Source organism: Hemiscyllium ocellatum, chromosome 3 (assembly GCF_020745735.1).
Source record: "Hemiscyllium ocellatum isolate sHemOce1 chromosome 3, sHemOce1.pat.X.cur, whole genome shotgun sequence".
In the NCBI taxonomy this organism is placed as follows: domain Eukaryota; kingdom Metazoa; phylum Chordata; class Chondrichthyes; order Orectolobiformes; family Hemiscylliidae; genus Hemiscyllium; species Hemiscyllium ocellatum.
In genome coordinates, this window is record NC_083403.1 from 31,264,213 (window position 1) to 31,283,249 (window position 19,037).

At 43.2% G+C, this 19,037-nt stretch overlaps 1 protein-coding gene across 2 annotated transcripts in view; it reads right to left on the minus strand.

Moving 5' to 3' along the window:
- The window catches only part of afg1lb (AFG1 like ATPase b), a 173,419-nt gene extending 155,018 nt beyond the window's left edge, over nucleotides 1-18,401 (minus strand). For both annotated transcript variants that reach the window (XM_060856460.1, XM_060856452.1), the window contains exon 1: nucleotides 18,078-18,401. In XM_060856460.1, coding sequence (XP_060712443.1) covers nucleotides 18,078-18,204 — 127 coding nt within the window. In that variant the 5' untranslated portion in view covers nucleotides 18,205-18,401. The remainder of the gene's footprint in view (nucleotides 1-18,077) is intronic.
- Nucleotides 18,402-19,037: the final 636 nt, after the last annotated feature.

Sequence of the window (19,037 nt, forward strand, 5' to 3'; positions counted from 1 at the left end):
TGATGTGGGAGGTCAACGACTCTGGTGTGTCTGGCTCATATGTGTGTGGAAAATGTGTGCACATTCAGCTATTGACCGAGCATATTGCAGCACTGATGAAAGAACTCGAAGACCTTAGGCTCATCCGAGAGAACGAGATCTTTCTGGACAAGACCTTCAGTGAGGTTATTACACCGACCATACCAGAAGAGAGCAGAAGACAGCAGACGATGAGGAAGGCAGAGAGGAGACAGGTGCAAGAGACCCCGGGGGAAGTACCTGTCAGGAACAAGTTGAAGCTTTTGGAAACAGTAGAGACTGATGACACTGCCAGTTCGCAAGGCGGCCAGGTCTGTCAATCAAAAGTTGGCACAGAGGCAGAGCGGAAGAGTCGGACATCGCACAGAGCCGTGGTAATAGGGGACTCCATCGTGAGAGGAACTGACCGGGGTTTTTGTGGCAGCAGACGGGATTTAAGGATGTTGTGTTGCCTTCCTGGTGCCAGGTGAAAGACATCACAGACAGAGTGCAGGAAATCCTCAAGGACGAGGGTGAAGAGCCAGAGGTGGTGGTACATGTCGGCACAAATGATGTCGGGAAGAAGAGGGGGAACATACTACAGCGGGACTTCAGAGAACTAGGAAGAAGGCTGAAAAGCAGGACGTCCAAGGTCGTTATCTCCGGTTTGCTTCCAGTTCCACGGGCTGGTGTGGCCAGAAACAAGGAGATAATTGGACTTGAACGTGTGGTTGGGGAACTGGTGCAGGAAGCAAGGATTCAAGTTCTTGAATCACTGGGTATATTTTGTGGTAAGGATAAATTCTACAAGAGAGATGGTTTGCACCTTAATAGGTTAGGGACCAGCATTCTGGCAGGCAGGTTTTCTTCTGCAACACTGCTACATTTAAACTAAGGGGGGGGGGGGGGGGGGGGGGGGGGGTTTTGCCCGAAACATAGATTTTCCTGCTCCTTGGATGCTGCCTGACCTGCTGTGCTTTTCCAGCACAACACTAATTAAGACTCTGATTTCTAGCATCTGCAATACTCACTTTTGCCTAGGACATTGATGAGGCCTCTCCTGGAATACTATGTCCAGTTCTGATCGCCCAGTTATAGGAAGGATATTATTAAGCTGGAGAAGGTTCAGAAGAGATTGACTGGGATGTTGCTCGGTAGGGAAGGCTTGAGTTAGAAAGAAAGGCTGGATAGGCTGGAATGTTTTTTCACTGAAGTTTAGGTGGTTGAGTGGCGACCTGATAGAAGTTTATAAAATAATGAGAGGTATAGGTTGAGTTAACGGAAGTTGTTGTTTCCCTAGAATGGGGAATTTCAAGACTAGGGGGCACATTTTTAAGGTGAGAGGAAAGACATGAGGGATGATTTTGTTTTACAAAGAAGATGGTTCGCATGTGGAATGAACTTCCTGTGGATGTGATGGATGTGGGTTCAGTTACAATGTTTAAAAGACATTTTGCTAAGTACACAAATAAAAAAGGTTTGGGCCACGAGTAGGCAGGTGGGACTAATTTAGTTTGGGATTACATTCAACATGGACTGGTTGGACCGATGGGTCTTTTTCTATGCTGTATGACTCTAAGTGAGTGGCAAAGATGTGGCTAATGAAATACAATGTGAGTAATTGATTATCTTGGTTAGAAGAATTAGAAAAGGAATACTATTGAAAATGTAAGCATCTGTAGAGTTCTGAGATGCAGAAGGATGAGTGTCCTAGTGCATGAATCGCATAAGATTAGTATGCAAGTAATCAGAAATGCTAATACAATGTTATTTTTTATTGTGAGAGGAATTGAATACAGAGGTAGTGAGGTTATCCTTCAGCTTTCGAGGGTATCACTCAGACCACATCTGGAGTACTGCAGAAGTTCAAAAAAGGTCTAGAAGACAGATAGCTGGGATGAGCGGGTGATTTTATGAGAAAAGATTATAGAAGCTAGAGTATGTAGAGGATGTATCCGCTGGAGTTTAAAATAGTAAAATGTGATTTAATTGAAACAGGTAAGATCCTGAGGAGACATAACACAGTGCACGTAAAAAAGATGTTTCTACTAGTGAAAGAATCCAGAACTAGGGTTCACTGCTTAAAAGTGAGGGGTCACCATTAAGACAGGGATAAGGAGAACTTTCTTCTCTGAGTTTTGAAGATATTTGGAAATCTTTTCCTCAAAAGGTTTATGGAAGTAGCATCCTTGAATATTTTTAAGGCAGAGCTAAATGAGCAAGAGTCACAATCATTATAGTCAGTTTTTGTCAAATCAAACACTGTATCTTACGAAAACTTACCAGTTTCTACAGGGATTGTACCAAAAAAAGACAGGCCATCATGACCTTTAAAATGGTTGCTGACACAAGTCTGTATTGACTAATGATAAGATACACCCATTGCATCGACGAAAAGAGAAATAGAAAGCAAAAACTAGTTTGATCTCTTATCCTAACTTTTACACAAAGAAAATATGCCACACAAATATTCAAACTTCTTTTCCCCAAGACAAGTTACAGCAAATGAAAAGATCATTCCTGTTCAAGCAAGATTAAGGAAATTCAAATGATCTTCAGGACAAACATAAAAGCTCTACGATATACTAAGTATGCAGCATGAACAATAATACAGCATCCTCAGAAAATCACAAAGGTGGCATAAATATTTTTATGAACTACCACAATCATAGACACTGACATCAGTAAAGTGGTGAACAGAGTCACACTGAAGCCATCAAGATTGGCAAAGCTCCAAAAGCAGACGGAACCTTGCAGTGATTTACAAGTGCAATCCGACAGCTACAAAGACTCCAAACTAAACTATGGAAATTTCACAGGATCTAAAAGTTATAACGATTGTCACCAGTAATTGAGAAAATGCTCATTAAAAGGTGTTCCTCAAAAGGTTTCCAATGAATATAACTTGCTCACTCTTCATAGCAGAACAATGCGGCTTGGGACAAAGCAAAGCATTAATCAAATTACAATCATTTGGTCTCAAATCTGCTGGAAGTACAAGGATTAGAATGAGTGCTGAATGGTGTTAAATGGATAAACAAGGCTTTTGACACAAGTCAGGCAATTGAATCTGCAACAAACTCAAAATCTAGCTGGTTAACATGGGTAAACTGAACACAGCAGTTTGGAATTTCTAATCTCAAAGGTCCTGCGCATTAACAGACATCAACAAGGAACAAAGAAGAACAAAAGAACAGTACAGCAAGGGACAGGCCCTTCAGCCCACCAAGCCCACACCAACAAATGGCGCCTTGCTAAATTATTTCTATTCCCTGCCTATTACGTATCTGTCAATATGTCTCAAATGTTGCTATTGCATCTGTTTCTACAACCTCCTCTGGTAGGGCATTCCAGGCACTTAGCATCTGTTGTGCAACAAAAAACTTACCTTAAACTCATGTCTCTAGTAATTGACATTTCTACCCTGTACTACACAGATGCCCAGAAACACCTCCTCCTCTGAGTAAGAAGGTTGCGAAGTTCATGAGCCTCTCTGGAATTTTGAGTTCAAAGATCCAAGATGACAGTGCAGTCATTCAAGTGCAGGACTGAGGGAGTGCTGGATTGTCAGAGATTATAAACTTCAGATGAGACCATCTCGCTCAGATTGATATGAAAGACCCCAACACACTCAAAGTCATTTATCGTCTCCAGGGCCACAATCAAAACACTAAAAAAAAGTCTCTGGTCACTATTATATTGCTGTTCATGGGAGCTTCCTGTGCCTAAATTAGCTGCAGCATTTTCTAACCTAATTAAGTTGTGCAAAATTGGCTATGGAATGCTTTGGAACATTGATCAAGAAATGACTTACATCTACGACAAATAGTTTGTGAGTGTGAAGCATGCTTTTTATGGAGCACTCAGATATACAGTTTGACAGACTAAAATGATCACCATGACCTCCTTAATTGATCAGGCTAATTAAAACTCAGCTACTACCATCCTTTTGAATAAAAGAGACAGCAAAAACTGCTTTGGTTCAGGAGTACAGGGTTTCACTACCGCTTCCTAAAAGGGAGTGTGATACACCAAACTGATCACCATGAGTTCCTGCATTGATGAGACCAATGAAACTTTACCTACCTTAATACCCCAATTGAAAAGAATTTATGAGTCAATTTCTTGGCATTACATTAGCTATTACTATGGAACAGTGCAAGTGCAGGAATGGTTAAAAGGGAGCAAAAGTCTAATCTTTTTAAAATTATTGAGATGCAGGAAGCTGGGAAAGGTGTACATCATTTGCTGCTATAAATTGAGAGCTTGAAATTTTCAACATTTGAAGAAAGTGAGCATAGGTGAAGTCTCCTTCCAGATGGCCATGACCAAAGATTAAGATGATGGAGGAATATCTCTATCAACAACCTGGGATTATAAAGCACTATTATTGCTGCTCCGGCTGCAACAACCTGAACTTCCTGTTCCAGGTGGGATGATCCCAGACACCCAGCTGATCAAGAGTAATAATAGCTCCCATTCAATGTAAAAACCATTGGTCATGATCATAACTTTGGTCCATGAATCAACCAGTAAATGCAAATACTCCAATGTATTTGCAATGAAAGGCCAGTTCTAAGAGGGGCTGATATGATCAGTAGAATCCCTACAACAAAATATCTTGACCCATTGGATGATCACAATAGAAGAATGGGTACGGACCACAAGGGATGACCCTCTTGGCTTATTATGGCATTGTGACCTAGAAGAGGTAAACAAGAAAAGATGGACTATTTGAGTTTTGATGTGTAGAGATTTATGTAATTAAACCTTCTGTTGGAACAAAGTATGCCACAGGTGTCCTGAAGATATTCAAGACCAGAGCATTGGCACTAGATGGATCTGATCATAACCATAACAGCATTCTCAACGCACAAAGATATCACAGGTTGAACTATGCTATCGATCACTCCCAGTGTGCACTTGAGTGACAATGTGTCTGTAAGTTAGCTCACTGAGCTTGAAGGTTTGTTTTCAGACATTGCGTTACCATATGAAGTAACATCATCAAAGTGAGTGTCTGGAGATATGACCTGCCTCTCTAGGTCTTGGTTTCTTAAGATGGGTGATACCATTTCCAGTCCTTTGTTTCCAAGGGAAGCTAGACAAGATCTAAGTTAATGTGTTTATTGATCAAGTTCTGGTTAGAATGCCATGCCTCTAAGAATTCTCATGTGTGTCTTTGTTTCGCCTGTCCGAGGATGTGTGCGTTCTCCCAGTCAAAGAGGTGACCTTCTTTGTCTGTATGTGTGGAAACTAATGAAAGTGGGTCATACCTTTCAGTGGTCAGTTGGTGTACATGCCCTGGTGGCAAGTTTCCTGCTAGTTTGTCCGATGTAGTGTATTTTTTTTTACAGTTCTTGCATGTTATCCTGCAAATGACATTAGTTTTGCTGGTGGTAACTAATGGATCCTTTAGGTTCATTAATCACTGTTTAAGTGTGTTGGTAGGTTTGTGGGCTACCATGATGCCAAGGGGTCGGAATAGTCTGGACGTCATTTCTGATGTGTCTTTGATGTAAGATAATGTGGCTATAGTTTTTGGTTGCACTGTGTCTGCTTGTTTGGGTTTGTTTCTGAGGAATCAACGGATTGTGTTTATTGGGTACCTGATTTTTCTTGAAAACGTTGTACAGAAGAAACTAGATTATCCGAATACCAATTATCTGAAAATTGGATTATCCAAAGGAGATCTCGAGGTCCCGATGGAAGCATCGCATCAAAGGCGTGTTTCTAACAGTGATCGCGTCTTTTGTTTACAGTGATTAAACAGGCACCTTCTCCAAATGACTGTCTGCCTGTCCTCTCTCTCTCCCCACACTTTCCCTGGAATTCTACACAGGGGTGTACCGTAACCCCATCCCCTTCCCCAGACATTCTCTCCAACCATTGTCCTGCACAGGACAGAAGTGGAACCTGTCAAAAAGTTGCAGTAAAAAGTTGTCTGTGTGTGTGTGTGTGTGTGTGTGGGTGTGTCCGCGTGCACTCTATCTGGAGACTTACTCCACAAAGGCAGCAGCAGCAGTCTTGTTGGTGTAGTCCAGCTGCCTTGGTGAGGGCTGAGTGTCTACGGGGTTGGGGGGGGGAGGGAGCGGTGTAAGACAGGGTTGGGGGTGGATGGGGCATGTTGCACAGGGTCAGGAGCAGGGGAGCAGTGTTGCACGGGGTTCCAGGCAGGGAGGCTTTTGGGGGTGGGGGGCAGTGTTGGACGGGGTTGGAGGCAGGTTCAGTGTTGGACGGGGTTATGGTTGCAGTGGGTGTTGGGAGTGAGGGGACCTTGTTGGACGATATTGGGGGCGGGGGCAGTGTTGATTGGGAGTGGGGGCGGTGTGATGTTTTGGATGGGGTTGGGGCGGGGGGGCAGTGTTAGACGGGATTGGTGGTGGGGGCGGTGGTGTTTGGGGCAGAGGGCCATGTTGCAGGGGAGCGGGGGGGCGGGGGGCAGGGTTGGAGCTCACGCACTGTGTGCTGCTACAGTATCCTGAACGGGGAGCAGACATGAAAAGCTCTGAGTCCCAGAGGAAAGGCATTTGATCAATTAACCAAATAAATCGATTATCCGAACAAAAGTGCCCACCCATGAAGTTCAGATAATCAAGGTTTCCATGTATATCTATTTTCCTTCTGCTTTCTGCAGTTTTTGGGTGCAGATGGGTGTGATGTAGTTCATTGAAGTGATGTTTTAATGCAGGTGTTGGGGTGATTGCTTCTGAAGTTAAATATTTGATCCGTGTGTGTTGTTTTTCTGTAGACACTGGTTTGATGCTGTTAACTGTACGTTCAACTGTCACATCTAGGAATGGAAGTCTTTTGTCATTCTCCTCCTCTTGTGAATTTTATGCCCATCAGGATATCGTTGATGGTGTTGTATGTTTCCTCTAATTTATTCAGTTTTGTGATGATGAAAGTATCATCTACATAGCAAACCCAAACTTTGGATTAGATTGATGGGAGGGAAGCTTGTTCAAGTCTGTGCATTACTACTTCTGCTATGAGTCCGGACATTGGTGATCCCATAAATGTTCCGTTGGCTTGTTTGTAAGTTTTGTTATTGAATGTGAATTGGGTGGTGAGGCACAGGTCCACTAGCTTGAGGATGTCTTTGCTGATGAAGTTGGTGTTGCCTGGTGTTTGTGGTCCTGATTTTCCTAGAAGTGATGCCAGTGTTTCATTGGCCAGGTCAACATTAGTTGATGTGAAAAGGGCTGAAACATCAAAGGAAACCATTATTTCGACCTCTTCTATCTTGGCATCTTTGGTAGTGTTCAGGAATTCTGGGTGGAGTGAATGGGACCCTTGACGATCAAAGCAGAAATACTATCCTCATATCAGACAGTAAAAAATGAGGTCTGCAGATGCTGGAGATCACAGCTGAAAATGTGTTGCTGGTCAAAGCACAGCAGGCTGGGCAGCATCTCAGGAATAAGGAATTCGACGTTTCGAGCATAAGCCCTTCATCAGGAAAGGGCTTATGCTCGAAACGTCGAATTCCTTATTCCTGAGATGCTGCCTGGCCTGCTGTGCTTTGACCAGCAACACATTTTCAGCTCATATCAGACAGTGTTAATTCTAGCGAGTTTTGAGAAGATTTGTAGTTCAGGTTGAGGTTCTGGATGTAGGTTTGCTCGCTGAGCTGGAAGGTTAGTTTTCAGATGTTTCGTCACCCTACTCAGTAACATCATCACTAAGCCTCCCAATGAAGCACTGCTGGTATGGTCTACTTTCAAACAAAAAATTTGTGTGTGTAGGTTTCCTTGAATAGGTGATATAATTTCCTATGGTGATGTCATTTCCTGTGGAAGGGTCATTTTCTGTTCTTTTTCTCAGGGGGTAGTAAATGGGATCCAAGTCAATGCGTTTGTTGATAGAGTTCCAGTTGGAATGCCATGCTTCTAAGAATTCTCGTGCATGTCTCTGTTTGACTTGTCTTAGGATGGATGTGTTGTCCCAGTTGAAGTGGTGTCATTCCTTATCCATTTGTAAAGATACTAGTGAGAGTGCATCATGTATTTTTTGTGGCGAGTTGATGTTCATGTTTCCTCATAGCTAGTTTTCTGTCTGTTTATCCAACATAGTGTTTGTTACAGTTCTTGCAATGTATTTTGTAAATGACATTAGTTTTGCTTGTTGTCTGTCTAGGATCTTTCAAGTTCATTAACTGCTGTGTTTGTGGGCTAGCATGATGCTAATAGGTCCGAGTAGTCTGGCAGTCATTTCTGAGATCACTTTATATAGGGGAGAGCGACTAGGGCTTCTGGACTTGTTTTGTCTACTTGTTGGAGTTTGTTACTGAAAAATCAGCAGACTGTATTCATTGGGTACCTGTACTTTTTGAATACACTGCATGAGTGATTTTCCTCTGCTCTGCATAGTTCCCCTGTGCTTCAGTGTGGGGTGGCTCCTTCAACTAATGTTCTAATGCAGCTTCGTGAGTGGGTGCTGAGATGATTGCTTCTGTAGTTCAGTATATGTGTTGTTTTCCTGTAGACACTGGTTTAGAGTCATAGAGTCATAGAGATGTACACCATGGAAACAGACCCTTCAGTCCAACCCGTCCATGCCGACCAGATATCCCAACCCAATCTAGTCCACCTGCCAGCACCCAGCCCATATCCCTCCAAATCCTTCCTATTCATATATCCATCCAAATGCTTCTTAAATGTTGCAATTGTACCAGCCTCCACCACAACATCCTCTGGCAGCTCATTCCATACACGTACTACCTTCTGTGTGAAAAAGTTACCCCTTAGGTCTCTCTTATATCTTTCCTCTCTTACCCTAAACCTATGCCTTCTAGTTCTGGACTCCCTCACCCCAGGAAAAAGACTGTCTATTTATTCTATCCATGCCCCTCATAATTTTGTAAGCCTCTATAAAGTCACTCCCATTGCTGTTAGCTCTACTGCGACATCTAGAAATAGTAGTCTGTCATTGTTTTCCTCCTCTTTCATAAATTTTATGCCTGTAAGGTTAATATTAATGGCCTTGAAGGTTTCCTCCAATTTGTTTTGTTTAGTGATGACAAAACTGTCATCCACCTAGCAGACCCAAAGTTTGGACTGGATGGTTGGCAGAGCTGTTTGTTTGAGTCTCTGCATTACTGCCTCTGCTAAGAACCCTGATATCGGAGATCCCATGGGTGTTCTGTTGGTTTGTCTGTAGGTTTTGTTGGTGAAGGTGAAGTGGATGGGAAGGCATAGGTCCACTAGCTTGATGATATAACATGCCATCAGCACTTGATCCAGAGGCTCACTGATGATGTTACCTAATACGGTGACAAAACATCTGAAAAGAACCTTCCAACTCAGCAAGCAAACCTCCAACTAGTGTTAATTCCAATAAAATCCAATGTCTTATCAGTGCAAATGAACAGATGCTTTTTGGCTTTCCCAAACAGAGCACAGAATAAATAGAACTTGTAATGAGATACCATGTTTGATTCTGCATTCTCAACCGATGGGAAGCAAGAGAAGAAAACTGATCAGTTTGAGGCTAACATCACTGTCACAGAACATGTAATTTATGCAAAGCTATCTAATTTTGTTAATTAGAAGAGCAGGCTGAGCAACCAAATGCTGACAGCAATATTCATTAATGGAGAACACTATGGAATATTACATAGTGTTCTCCCTCAACTCAATCATTAGGGAAATCTTTGAGGAAGGCATACATGGTATTTGGATATTGAATCCACAGGTTTGCAAAGCTACTGATTCACTAGCCATGAACAAAGCTCCATGCTGATGATCCATGGTCTGAAAACATCAAACATGGAAAACTGCACCTGCATGTACATATTTGCCAGTGCTGGAGGGTGCTCAAGATACGCATTATGCGAACACAGATACAGAACTGGCTCCAAGGTAGAAGGCAGAGGGTGGTGGTAGCGGATTGCTTTTCATACTGAGGCCTGTGACCAGTGGTGTGCCACAAGGATCAGTGCTGGGTCCATCGCTTGTCGTCAATTGTATAAACTATTCGGATGTGAACATAGGAGGTATGGTCAGTAAGTTTGCAGATGACACCCAAGATTGGAGTGGACAACAAAGAAGGCTACCTCAAAGTCCAACAGATTCTTGATCAGAAGGACCAGTGGGACAAAGATCAGCAGATGGAGTTTAATTTAGATAAATATGAGGTGCTGCATTTTGGAAGGGCAAATCCAGGCAGTACGTATAGACTTAATGGAAAGGTCCTGGGGAGTGTTGCTCAACAAAAGACCTTGGATTGCAGGTTCATAGTTCCTTGAAAGCGAAGTCACAGGAAATGGATAGTGAAGGAGGCATTTGGAATGCTTTCCTTTATTGGTCACAGCATTGAGTGTCGGAGTAGGGAGGTCATACTGCAGCTGGTTAGGCCACTTTTGGAAAATTGTGTGCAATTCTCATCTCCATCCTTTAGGAAGGATGTTGTGAAACTTGAAAAGGTTCAGAAAAGATTTATGTGGATATTGCCAGGATTGGAGGATTTGAGCTACAGAAAGAGGCTGAATAGGCTGTTTTCCCTGAAGAGTCAGAGGCTGAGGGGTGACCTTTCAGAGGTTTATAAAGTCATGGGTAGGGTAAATAGACACGGATTTTTTCCCTGGGGTGGGGGAGTCCAGAACAAGAGATATTGGTTTAGGGTAAGACTGGAAAGATTTAAAACAAACCTAAGCGGCAACTTTTTCACGCGGAAGATGGTACTTGTGTGGAATGAGCTGCCAGAGGAAGTGGTGGAGGCTGGGACAGTTAGAGTACTTAAAGGCATCTGGATGGATACTTAATAGGAAGGGTTTAGAGGGATATGGGACAAGTTTTGGCAAATGGGACTAGATTAATTTAGGATATCTGTTGGCATGGACAAGTTGGACTGAACGGTCTATTTCCATGCTGAACATCTCTATGGCTCTATGTTACTCTGTACAAGAAAAAGGGCACAGCATAATTATTGAGGCACCTTCCTGCTGAACATTCCAGGTTAAATATTTGCCCATGTTGTCCTCAACAGAGGACAGAGACAGAGCTTTGGCCAAAAAAAGTAGCTGTTTGCTCTAAGCACAAGTGATAAACGCCTCCTGCCTGCCAGGTAACTAAACAAGTTGGGAGTGTGAATGTTTGGCAAAGCAATCAGAACTCTGGCAGGGGAGGTGCTGTGTTTCTGCTCTATGGTAAAAAGTCTCTTAAGTCTGACGATGGCCAGTCTATTCCCCCTCATCAGATGCTGCAAGCTGTAAATTTTAATTAAAAGGTCAGAGACATTTACAAGTGAGAACTGGTTACACTATGTCTTCTGCAAACAAATGAAAATATTTGGAGTAGATAGATCAAAAAGCAACATTCTGATTAGAAAAAGAATTATCTGTGCAAACCCTGTGGATAGGGATGACTGATATGCCTTCCTAATATTTCCAGCCACCCATTTTTCTTATGCTTATTTGTGTCTGTCTTTATATGAAGAGGAGTAGTTTTTCATCGATTAGAGTTTTAACTGTGGAATTTTAACGAGAAGAGTTATATGTCAATGATTCATAACTGTTCAACCTTGTTAGAATCTCTATTTGTAATAAATAGCATTTCTTGTTCAGAAGTGAAATGCAGTTGATGTTTTCTGTCAAACTGGGTCTAAAAGACAGATAAATCTGGGAACATAACTTCTGTTGTGACAGCAGGAATACCGGGGTTTGATTTCCAATGTGCTAGCCCAGTGATTTATTAATTTTTGCTGGAGAAAAACTGGTTGTCCACCTTTTCAATATGATGGGGAAGATCATCTTTACGAGTGCAAAATGGGAGTTCTACAGTGAGGTAAACAGGGTTATGTTCTAGCTCTGACATTCTTTGGCATATTTGCTTTCCTGTTGTCACATGCTGTCAGGTTATCTACAGAAACTGCCTACAGTACTTACATACCAAATCTGACAGAAAACTGCTCAACCTTCCTTACCTCAGAGGTAACACAAAAGCCTGGCACCACATGCTGAGCTGAATTTTGAAGTTATCTACTAGACTGTAACGCAAATCCTTTTCATAATGTCATAAATGTCCTTCCTAACTCATTCTCAGATAACTATAAGTGATGCCACTGCTTTCCTATTAATCCTCTTTTTGTACAACAAGACTTTCTTTTCCCCTGTAAGATTTGTGCCTAGGTACTTGTACCTCACGTGGCACCAGTAAAAGGCAGCCATTGTTCTGGAGTACAGTACAAGTGAGAATAAAGGACATTCTGTTCTGTTCAAATCCTCATCAGAGGGTTCTTCAATTCATATGACATTACACTAGTATTTCATGGTCAAGAACAATAGGCAAGTGGACAGATAATTCACACCTATCATGAGTTGGGTTTGATGATGAACATCAGTAAGGCAAAAGTCATGCTCCAGAATTCACAAAGGTTATTTAGATGGGCTCTTCCAAACCCATAACCACGATAATCTAGAAGGTCAAGGACAGCAGATTGATGGGAACATCACCATCTGCAAGTTCCCCTTCCAACCTCACGGTATCCTGACTTGGAAACAAATCATAGTATTTTTACTGTCACTGGGTCAAAATCCTGGAAATCTCCCCTGAATAGCAAGTAGAGATGGGCAATAAATGCTGACCCAACCAACAAAGTCCACATTCCATGAATGATTTATTTTAAAATGCTTCCATACCACCAATGCATCAGCATTGACAATATAGTACTGGAAGCTGTTGACAGCTTCACATTTAAAGACATCACATTCACTAGCAATCTGTCACTTGATGTTAAAGTCAATATATCAACAGCAAAAGCTGCAGCTGTTGCATCCAAACTGAGGAAAAGCAAAATGAATGAGTATATCAAATGGAGAGTTTACCAAGTCTGTACCTTCAGTGCACTGCACTTTACGGGTGAGATTTAGACAATATATGTTAGCAGGAGACAAGGCTGAATAGTTTTCAATTTCACCATCTCAGACATATTCCTGGTATCACTTGGCAGGATAAGAGGTCCAAAAGAATGTTCATACCATTAGCAAAACTTAATCACTAAGCCAAGGACATCTGTATTAGCTCAGCCATGTTTGCATAACATATGGGTACTGCCATATGTATGGCAAACTGGCAATTGAGCCAAAATCCTCCAAGCATTCATACTACAAAGACATTGAAAACTGGGAGACAGGCATTGACTGACATGACCTCTGGAAACGAACGATTTGGAAGATAAATGAAAGAGATGAGAAGAAACGAAACGCTTCGCGGGCTGAAAAGAAGGCTGGTAACTCATGTACCTTCATAGCCCCTTGTCTTCACTGCAGCAAACGTCACAGAGACTGCCGTGTCGAAGTGGGGCTCCTGAGACACACCAGGCACTCTTTACACTAATGATGCAAACCCCAATCTTATGGTGGACAAGAAATGCAAATCTTTCCTTTTTTTAAGACATACAGATGTACCTCAAATATGCAGAAGAGAAACAGGCCATTTGTCATATATGTTTGTGTCAACATTTATATTCTTCATGAGGCTCCTCTACTCCTACTTTCTCAAACCCCATTTACATGATCTTCCATTCCAGTCTGTATCATATAAGTAGAAATTATATTTAAGGCAAAAGATTTTGCATATATTATAGTTTCTTTCATGATCCCAAGAAATCTGAAATAAGATGGGGGGGGGGGGGGGGGGGGGTGGGACCCAGGAAGATAGTGAAGAAAGAGATCAATCTGAGACTGGTACAGTTGAGAACAGAAGCAAATCAAACAGTCAGGGCAGGCAAGGACAAGGTAGGACTAATAAATTAAACTGCACTTATTTCAATGCAAGGAGCCGAAAAGGCAAGGCAGATGAACTCAGTGGAGATTGGGCTGGTGGGGGGTGTGGACCTGACGAGAGAGTCCCCCACCAACCCAACCTCCACTCCCGGCACCTTCCTCTGCAACCGCAAGAAATGCAAAACTTGCTCCCACACCTCCCCCCTTACTTCCCTCCAAGGCCCCAAGGGATCCTTCCATATCCGCCACAAATTCACCTGCACCTCATCATTTACTACATCCGCTGCACTCGATGTGGCCTCCTCTATATTGGGGAGACAGGCCGCCTACTTGCGGAACGTTTCAGGGAACACCTCTGGTACACCCACACCAACCAACCCAACCCCCCCGTGGCTCAACACTTCAACTCCTCCTCCCACTCCACCAAGGACATGCAGGTCCTTGGACTCTTCCATCGCCAGACCATAACAACACAATGGCTGGAGGAAGAGCACCTCATCTTCCACCTAGGAACCCTCCAACCACAAGAGATGAACTCAGATTTCTCCAGTTCCATTTCCCCTCCCCCCCCACCTTGTCTCAGTCCCAACCCCTGAACTCAGCACTACCTTCCTAACCTGCAATCTTCTTCCTGAACTCTCTATCCCCACCGCCACTCCAGCCTATCACCCTCACCTTAACCTCCTTCCACCTATCGCATTTCCAACACCCCTCCCCCAAGTCCCTCCTCCCTACCTTTTATCTTAGCCTGCTTGGCATACTTTCCTCATTCCTGAAGAAGGGCTCATGCCCGAAACGTCGATTCTCCTGCTCCTTGGATGCTGCCTGACCTGCTGCGCTTTTCCAGCAATACATTTTCAGCCATGTATTTGGAAAGGCAAGGACTGATTATGGATAGTCGACATGGCTTTGTGCATGGGAAATCATACCTCACAAACTTGATTAAGTTTTTTGAAGAAGTAACAAAGAGGGTCAATGAGGGCAGAGCAGTAGATGTGATCCAAATGAACTTCAGTAAGGCGTTCGACAAGGTTCCCCATGGGAGACTGGTTCGCAAAGTTGGATCTTGCTAGGGCCACAACACACTGCAGCACACCAGAACTACAAAAAGAGGAAAAAGAACACCTATACAATGTATTCGCCAAAAACAGATATGCCTGCAATTTCATCAACAGATGCCTAAGGGAAAGACAACGGAATGAGGACATGCCACAACCCAAAGGACTAGCCACGTTATCATACATCAAGAACATTTCTGAACTGACAGCCAGATTACTACAACCACTATGACTCATAACAGCTCACAAACCAACAGCCACTCTCGGACAACAACTCACCAGGACGAAGGACCCGATATCCAACATGAGCAAAACCAATGTAGTGTACAAAATCCCATGCAAGGACTGCACAAAACACCACATAGGACAAACAGGAAGACAGCTAACGATCCATATCCATGAACACCAACTAGCCACGAAACGACACAACCAGCTATCCTTAGTAGCCACACACACAGATGACAAGAAACATGAGTTCGATTGGGACTACACTCCTATTATAGGACAAGCCAAACAGAGAACAGCCAGGGAATTCCTAGAGGCATGGCACTCATCCACAGATTCAATCAATAAGCACATCAACCTGGACCCAATATATCGGCCACTGCAGCGGACAAGCGGAATGGACAACCAGAAGCAGCAGAGACAAGCCACTATAAATGCCGGAGGAAACATCACAGAAGCGCTTCACAGGAGGCTCCTAAGCACTGAGAATGTCACCTAGACAGGGGACGAAACTTCTGCAACACAAATTCCCAGCTCGGCGAACAGAACCACAACAGGTTAGATCTCTGGAATACAGGGAAAACTAGCCATTTGGATACAGAACTGGCTCAAAGACAGAGGGTGATGGTGGAGGGTTGTTTTTCAGACTGGAGGCCTGTGACCAATGGAGTGCCACAAGGATCAGTGCTGGGTCCTATACTTTTTGCCATTTATATAAATGATTTGGATGCGAGTATAAGAGGTATAGTTAGTAAGTTTGCAGATGACACCAAAATGGTGTACAGGACACCAAAGAAGGTTACCTAAGATTACAACGGGATCTTGATCAGATGGGCCAAATTGGCTGAGAAGTGGCAGATGGAGTTTAATTCAGATAAATGCAAGGTGCTGCATTTTGGGAAAGCAAATCTTAGCAGGACCTATACACTGAATGGTCAGGTCCTAGGGAGTGTTGCTGAACAAAGAGACCTTGGAGTGCAGGTTCATAGCTCCTTGAAAGTGGAGTCACAGGTAGATAGGATAGTGAAGAAGGCGTTTGGTACGCTTTCCCTCATTGGTCAGAATATTGAGTACAGGAGTTGGGAGGTCATGTTGCAGCTGTACAGGACATTGGTTAGGCCACTGTTGGAATATTGCGAGCAATTCTGGTCTCGTTCTGATTGGAAAGATGTCATGAAACTTGAAAGGGTTCAGAAAAGACTTACAAGGATGTTGCCAGGGTTGGAGGATTTGAGCTACAGGGAGCGGCTAAACAGGCTGGGGCTGTTTTCCCTGGAGTGTCAGCAGCTGAGGGGTGACCTTATAGAGGTTTACAAAATTATGAGGGGCATGGATAGGATAAATAGACAAAGACTTTTTCCTGGGGTCAAGGAGTCCAGAACTAGAGGGCATAGGTGTAGGATGAGAGGGGAAAGATATAAAAGAGACTAGAGGGGAAAGATATAAAAGAGACCGGAGGAGCAACTTTTTCTCACAGAGGGTGGTACATGTTTGGAATGAGCTGCCAGAGGATGTGGTGGAGGCTGGTACATTTGCAACATTTTAAAAGGCATTTGGATGGGTACATGAATAGGTAGGGATATAGGCCGGGTATTGGCAGGTGGGACTAGATTGGATTGAGATAATCTGGTTGGCATGGACGAGTTGGACCGAAGGGTCTGTTTCCATGCTGTACATCCCTATGACGAGAGAAACTGACTCCTTTCAAATGCCTTGCACAAACATCTCAATATTGAATACACCTTCTTTAAAGAGCTCCCAGCCCTCCATGATCCCTAGCCAGTGATGTCAACATACTGTGAATGATTTTTCTTTAAAAAGTCCATGAATGCTTTATAATCCCTTAGTATTTTTCTCTCACCGGATATGGGTATTGCTCGCTGGGCCAGCACTTATTTCCCATCCCTAGGTCCAGTAAACATCTGAGTTACAATTTGCATTTGTATAAACCTTTTATTATCTTGGGGAGGTAATGGTAATGTCACTTGACTAGTAACCCATAGAACTTAGCTAATCCTCTATCACAGAGGATCTTCAAGGAATATCATAAAAGAGACAAAGAGGGATATGTAGAGCAGTTTTTAGAGTTTATTGGCAGTACATTGGATACTGGCAGTCTGGGCACCCATGATGCAGTGAAGAGAAATGGTCTGTGTAGAAGAGGCCAGAATTGGAGGGACACAACACTTTAAAAACCGAAAGAACTACAAATACTGTAAATCAGAGGAAAGAAAATTGCTGGAAAAGCTCAAAAGGTCTGCCAGCATCTGTGGAGAGAAATCAGCGTTAATGTTTCGGGTCCAGTGACCCTTCATCAGAACGGAGGGACCTGAAATGTTAACTCAGATTTGTCTCCACAGATGCTGACAAACCTGCTGAACATTTCCAGCAATTTCTATATTTTGTTTCTGAGCACAACATTGTGGCCACATGGTAGGGCTGGAGGAAACGACACTCAGATGTAACTAAGCTTTTACAACTCAGTTGATATGAAAACCGGGCAAGTGAATCAACACTGAGCTGAAAATGTGTTGCTGGAAAAGCGCAGCAGGTCAAGCAGCATCCAAAGAGCAGGAGAATCGACGTTTCGGGCATGAGCCCTTCTTCAGGAATCCCTAAGTGAATCAACACCCCTACATATCAGTGCCCGCTGTTCAGAAACCAAAATTATAGGACAGCTGTCCCCCAAAATATCAGGAATCTAACAGCCCCATCCCCCGACTGTGTTACTGGCAGCAAAGTGAAAAATCACACAACACCAGGTTATAGTCTAACAGGGCCGTTGTGTATTTTTAACTTTGTCGACCTCAGTCCAACTCCGGCACCTCCACATCATGACTGACAGCAAACCCACTGAAGAAACTGTTGAATCGTGGATGTGATCTTTCACTGACACACACACACATCAGTGCGAATAAGTGACCCCACCCTTCGGGGCGACCTCTCCAGAGCAAACACATCTCCAGAGTAAAGCCTCTCTTCACCGGCACCAAGTGACAGGAGGCAGCCGGGATTTAACCCTCCCTCCCCGCCGGGGACCCACTTCATTAAATGTCAAACAACTTCCTCACCTTTGAAGAAAACCCGGTTTGCCAACCACAGCGTGTGCTTCACCCCACGTCTTTCAACGTTTAAGAAGCAGCTCAAACGACCGAACGGAACCAAGGGCGTCCTGGAAGCCGCCATCTTCCAAACCATCAACAAGCATCAACTTTATTAGTCCGTGTCTGTGAGAGCAGAGGCTGCTGCTGCTGGTGCAGGCAGCTCGTGGCTACATCCTCAGGGACAAGCTGCCCCTACAGTTCATGCAGCTGGGCTCCCAAAACAAACGATGGCAAATTTACAACTTCGAATAATTGTGCCCAAACTCCTCTCGTTTTTCTCACTGTCTGATTGCAATGTGCACAGTGAGTCCCAGAAGAGCCCGCTGGCCTGCATCACAAACTTGTCTGACTTTATTGCAGATGCTGACTGGCCACTTCTTGTATGTTATCACATTCATCTGATGTTAAAATAGAAACTGCTGGAAAAATAGATTTAACGTTTTGAGTCTCAATACGGCGTTCATTGTTTCTGTTTCCAAAGATGCTGCCAGACCTACTGAGTTTTTCCAGCTCTTTCTGATTTTATTTGAATGAATCAGTACCTCCCCTGTAAAACTGTAAGACACAGGAACAGAAATTAGGCCATTCAGCCCATCAAGTCTGCTCTGCTATTCATTATAGCTGATAATGATAGTTATTGTGTTCACTTCTGATTTCATCCTTTTTCAGCTCTTTTACATTGTCTCTCAGATAGGTGTGAATGTGACAATTCAACCAGTCAGACCACATTGCAAAACAAAAAAAGCATATTTCAACTGAAGTTAATATTATATCCCCTTTGGAGACTTTTCTTCACAAGAAAATAGAGAAAAATGCTTTTATTATGTGGTCTGATGCCATACTGTAAGTTTAGGTTAAAGACATTTATTGTAGAGACGAAGACCTCATGCTTGGACTTCAAAGGAACATTATTACTGAATATTAGTC